Source organism: Poromitra crassiceps, assembly GCF_964638095.1.
Source record: "Poromitra crassiceps genome assembly, chromosome: 6".
NCBI lineage: Eukaryota > Metazoa > Chordata > Actinopteri > Beryciformes > Melamphaidae > Poromitra > Poromitra crassiceps.
This window is the reverse complement of record NC_139627.1, coordinates 4,420,556-4,425,962: the sequence shown is the minus strand read 5'-3', so window position 1 is coordinate 4,425,962 and position 5,407 is coordinate 4,420,556. Positions and strand designations below refer to the sequence as shown.

General features: G+C 46.9%; 1 protein-coding gene across 1 annotated transcript; it reads left to right on the top strand.

Annotated features, from left to right (window-relative positions):
- Positions 1–218: 218 nt before the first annotated feature.
- adora1b (adenosine A1 receptor b) lies at positions 219–4,357 on the top strand (the record flags this gene model as incomplete). Its single annotated transcript, XM_083639260.1, has 2 exons — positions 219–562; positions 3,553–4,357. 2 exons carry the CDS (start codon positions 219–221, stop codon positions 4,355–4,357), a joined length of 1,149 nt encoding a protein of 382 aa, XP_083495386.1.
- Positions 4,358–5,407: the final 1,050 nt, after the last annotated feature.

Here is a 5,407-nt window from a genome sequence, read left to right as displayed (position 1 = left end):
CAACATCCTCTCACAAACTGGATTTATTTTACAACTTCTGTGTGCTAATCTGAGGAATTTGGACCCTGTGAAGCTGCTAGACGCGCGCAGCTCATTTGGAGATCGAAGATACCAGTAAAAATAAAACCACCACAACAACAAATCAAACGACTGCTTTTGTCTGGAATCAATCTTTGTTCTTATCGGGGACACATAGCCGCCCTTCTCAATCTGTAAGGATGGCCGAAACACAGATTTCTCCAGCCCAGGCGCTCTACATAGGAATGGAGGTGGTGATCGCGGTCTCCTCGGTCATCGGGAATGTGATGGTGGTCTGGGCGGTGAAGATTAATAAATCCCTGCGGGACACCACGTATTGTTTCATCGTGTCCCTCGCCCTGGCGGACATTGCGGTGGGCGCCCTCGTCATCCCGCTGGCCATCACCATCAGCATCGGACTGCAAACTCACTTCTACAGCTGCCTGCTGGTGGCGTGCACGGTGCTGGTGCTCACACAAAGTTCCATCCTGGCCCTCCTGGCCATCGCGATTGACCGCTACCTCAGGGTCAAGATTCCAACCAGGTAATAAACGACATACATCTAGGTTACAGCCAGGAGCAGATAGATGGGAGGTTATACTCAGTGATGATGATGATGATGATGGTGGTGGTGGTTGTAATGATGGATGGGGATGGTGGCATAACCTTGCAAAAGGTGGTGAGGTTTATGAATAAGTGATCTCCAGCATGTCATTGATGATTTTCTCCTGGGTATTATTTCACTATAGGAAGCATGCATGCAGTCCCCTATAGGCCTGGGGATCTCTCACTCACCGATATTGATATGACAGCTTACTAGAGCATGGCTGATCAACCAACAGCTTTAATTAACTCCCCTGTCATCTGGATTGAAAGTGAGGAGTCTAATAGTATGTGTGGTGTAGACTACACTATAGGCTACTACACTACACTGTGTAGTAGGCTACATGAGTTTGTGCCAGTCTTTTGCAGTGTGTATTTTGGGGTTGGTGTATGGGAGGAATTTTTCTCAGACACGATTGCAGTCAGCAAAGTGCTCTGCCTTTTGTATTTGATGCATTGGACCACCAGTGGCTTATCATCATGCCAGAGTGAAACACAAGCCTGAGCAGAGCAGCCAGGCTGAGATAAGCTTGTTAGAACAGGAGGAATATTGTTAGCGATAGCCTCACATTTTCATTTTCTGTGTGTGAGACAACCTTTCATACTGATATCATTTATCATGCGTTTGAGCTTTTGACTGCTACCGGTTACACTGATTTCTTTTCTCATGCTTAGATTGTGTATAAAACCCTCCAAGTCATCGCTTTATGTCTGATACAAACTCTTTTACAAGACAATCTAGCACACAGCACTTCATGCAATCTGACATTAATACAATAGAAGTGTCCACAATAGCTTAATTATGAATTGACAGGACTACAATAGAACTGGGATCCAAAATAAGGAAGATTAGTACTGTTAAATCATCTACAGTACCTACTATTTTAGTAGGTAACATCAGCGAGAAAACACTTATTTAAATCAGAGCTTCCCTCTCTAGTGTTGCTGCTGCCACTCCCATCCCACACCTCATTTACATAACCAATAGTGACTGTGGTTTATTAACACCAACAGGGTAGCAATCACCTGTCACTCACCCGATGAGAATGTATTTTGTCTCTGCACCATTGTGTTGCTAATATAGTTTACAACACGCTGAACTGTTGGTTCCATAGACCCTTTTCACAGCAACCGTTTTGAGGTGGTAAAGCAGGTGTAACCAACCAATACATGGCAGGCCCACATTGTAAATAAGAATTTTGTTCTTAATTGTCTCGCCTGGTAAAATAAAGGTAAAATAAAAATAAATATAAAAATACCATTTTAATGATGGTTCCATTCCATTTCGGTGTCCCAGTGCCAGGTTCCTCATTAATGTTATTGGTTACACCTGCTTTACCACCTCAAAAGGATTGCTGTGAAAATGGCCCTATTGCGTGTGATGGTGCACACTACTCCCTGTGGGTAGAGATAGATGAGTATCTCTGCTCCCCTCTGAGCAGACCGGCTGCTAGACTCTAAAGTGTGAGCGATTCCCTCGCTCCTCTTCAGTCTCCGACCTCCTATTAAGATAATCTAATCGATACTTGAGTCAATAGCCTACTTCAGTCAAAGCACCTGTTGACAGCCGGGCTAAATTGCAATGTTTTACGCTTTACGCTTCAGCACATGTCAGATTGTTTTCATTTCCCCTCCATTGACAGTGTCAAACATTGTAGACATCAAGCATTAATTAATAAGCAAAAATCAATCAATCGTTGCTCTATAGCAGTGATACTCAATTTAAGGCCGCAATGGAATTGCAAAAAAAAAAAATGTTTTTTTACAGTGCACCTGAAGGCAACATGCAAGATACCCGCTGAATAAGTGTCCAAATGTTCATGTCATTCTGGCCAATACTCCACTTCTGTTACAGCATTTCAGTCTGGAATATGGAATATCTTTCAATAAATCTATGATTTAGCTGCTAAATTGTCAAATACCGCCGTATGCTCGCTACCCAGGCGCTTATGTATGTACTTAACCTAACTAACTATCCGGTGTGCACAACATTGTCAGACTAAACTCCGGCTGACACCCCAAAAACCTACAATCCGCTACAGAAAAATGTATATTGTTTGTTTAATAACTGGCCTCTGGCCTCCTATCATTTCACGAAAGTGGCCCCCGGGCAAAGCAAGTTGAGTATCCCTGCTCTATAGCCTGTGAGGTGGAGTAGCTCCCAGTGTCTTCATCACTGCCTGTGAGCATCATGGACCACCAGGGAGGCCTAGCGGCGTTGTGTAGGTGGTACTTGCAGCAACCCCTGTTAAGGGCTTGCCCAGGGGTGGTTACGAACCGCCGACCTTCGGCTTGGGAGTCCGACATGTTAACCGCAACACCAAGAGAGCTAGCTCCCTTTGGCAGAGCTGATTAACATGCCTTTATACTGGGGAGTATTAAAGGTGAACCAATCCACTCACTAGCGCTCGGGACTCACGAGGAATCCGCGCTGATTCACCTCGGTTACATAGGCTCTCTCCTCATCTTCTGATACTGATCTCATCTGATAAGAATGAAAAGGCCAATAACTAAACCCTCGCGGCCACGCACATGCAGTAGCATACCGAGCACTGCGGTTCATGTTCAGTGTAGCCTACCGCTTTGATAAATGAGAATACGTTGTATGAAGGCAGTTTTAGGAAATACGCTTCTTCTGCCCTGAGCAACAGACGCATAAAAACGGCAGTGCTGCAAGTGGGGAGGATTAATGATATGGATTTGTAGGAGAAGTGGTCCAAGTGGGAATATATACTGCGAGTGGTATTGCTCGGAGAGCGGCTGGAGAATTTAATATTAAATGGTAAATCTTCGTTGTGGAGATTCGCCTGAGGAGAGTTGGAGAAATGGAAAAAGAGAAAGTCACAACGAGAAGTATGCGGGCCCTGTTAGTGGCCGTGTGTGCCGACGCGCTGACCCCATGTTGTTGTTGTTGTTTGTGTTCCCCTGCAGCTACAAGCGGGTGGTGACCCCCCGGCGGGCGGGGCTGGCGGTGGTGGTATGCTGGACGGTGGCTTTCATCGTGGGCCTCACGCCCATGTTGGGCTGGAACAACCTCTGGCGCCTCCGGCAGAACGGCTCCATCAGCTCCGACCTCATCATCACCTGCCAGTTCGAGAACGTCATCAGCATGGACTACATGGTCTACTTCAACTTTTTCGGCTGGGTGCTGCCGCCGCTGCTGCTCATGCTGCTCATCTATGCGGAGATCTTCTACATGATCCACAAGCAGCTGAACAAGAAGAAGGTCACCACCAGTCACGCGGACCCCAACAAGTACTACGACAAGGAGCTGAAACTCGCCAAGTCTCTGGCGCTGGTCCTCTTTCTCTTCGCCGCCAGCTGGCTCCCCCTCCACATCCTCAACTGCATCACGCTCTTCTGCCCCCAGTGCCAGAAGCCCATGTTCCTCATCTACATCGCCATCCTGCTCACCCACGGCAACTCGGCCGTCAACCCCATCATCTACGCCTTCCGCATCAAGAAGTTCCGCACCGCCTTCCAGAAGATCTGGCAGCAGTACGTCTGCTGCAAGGACACACCGGCACTGGAGCTGCAGCACAGCGAGAGGAAAGAGAGCCCCAATCCGGACCCGGAGCCGCCGGTGGCGGTGGCGCCCCCTCAGAAGGAAATGCCAAACCCTGATCCTCCACAGCATCCGACACCTCCGCCTGAGCAGCAGCAGCAGGACCAGCCGCCCGAGCCGCCAGAACAACCTAACAAACGGCCGTCCGTACTGGAGCACAACGCAATCTAACGGAATGGAGCTGGTTGCTTACTTGGAAAGATACGATCAGTGATCAGTGCATGTCTGAGCATTGGTTTGCGTCCTCATTTTGGAATGCGTTCTAATGAGGAGTAGGAGTTGGTGCAAAACGCTATAGGATGCTGCTGTAGCGAGTGAGGCGTGGCGACTTGCAGCCTAAATCTCAAATACTGGGAGATCACTGTATCTTCACTCAGGAGGAACTCAGCAGGATTGTGTCTGAGTTTGGCTGGAACAGGAGTGCAAAAAAAAAAAACGGCAAAAGGGTCATTTTGATATTGAGACGTGTCTATCTTAGTAACAGACTGAAGACAGTAAGACTCAACTCTTTTATTTAATTGTGGTAAAACAGTTGGTGTGGCCCATTACAAAAATGTGCAATATAAGTTATTGTAGTTGATCAGTATCGGATTATCACTTTTATCTCACACAAATTATGTGATTTACTGTAGGATCAAAGTTTGTACTGTCAATATACACCAGGTTCCCGTAAATTCCTGCTGTAATAATACTGTGTGTTTATTTAAACTGACAGTGGCGGAAAGAATATGAATGTAATAATAATAATAATAATGTAAATGAGAAACTGTAACAGCAAAGCGCTGTGAACACTCATCTCTTCTTCAGGGTCTTAATGGCACAATTGACGCTCTGGAAGGAAAGTGTCTGGGGCCGAGGAGGTTAACGTGCTGACAACAGGGTTTAGTAATCCTTCATTAGAATTCTTCAATGGAGCCGAGTCCCACGGCGCCGCCCAGCAGCTCTGATCCATTACAGAGGAGATGGACAGGGATAAGAAATAGGCAGCTGGAGGAGCGTTTTGTTCCAAGTAGCTTTTTGACGATCTGGTACCCTTTCAGAGAGGCTGCGTGCGTGCCTGAGCTTCACGGCTGGAGGACGACAGCTCCTCTTGGGGGCTAACGGAGAAGATGCACTTAAAAAACTCATTTTGATCCACTCCCCACGCCAGCTGGTGGTTAGAGTGGGCTTTTCTTTTTTTTTCTTTTCTTGTTCTCCCCCCCCAACTTAGACTGTGAATAA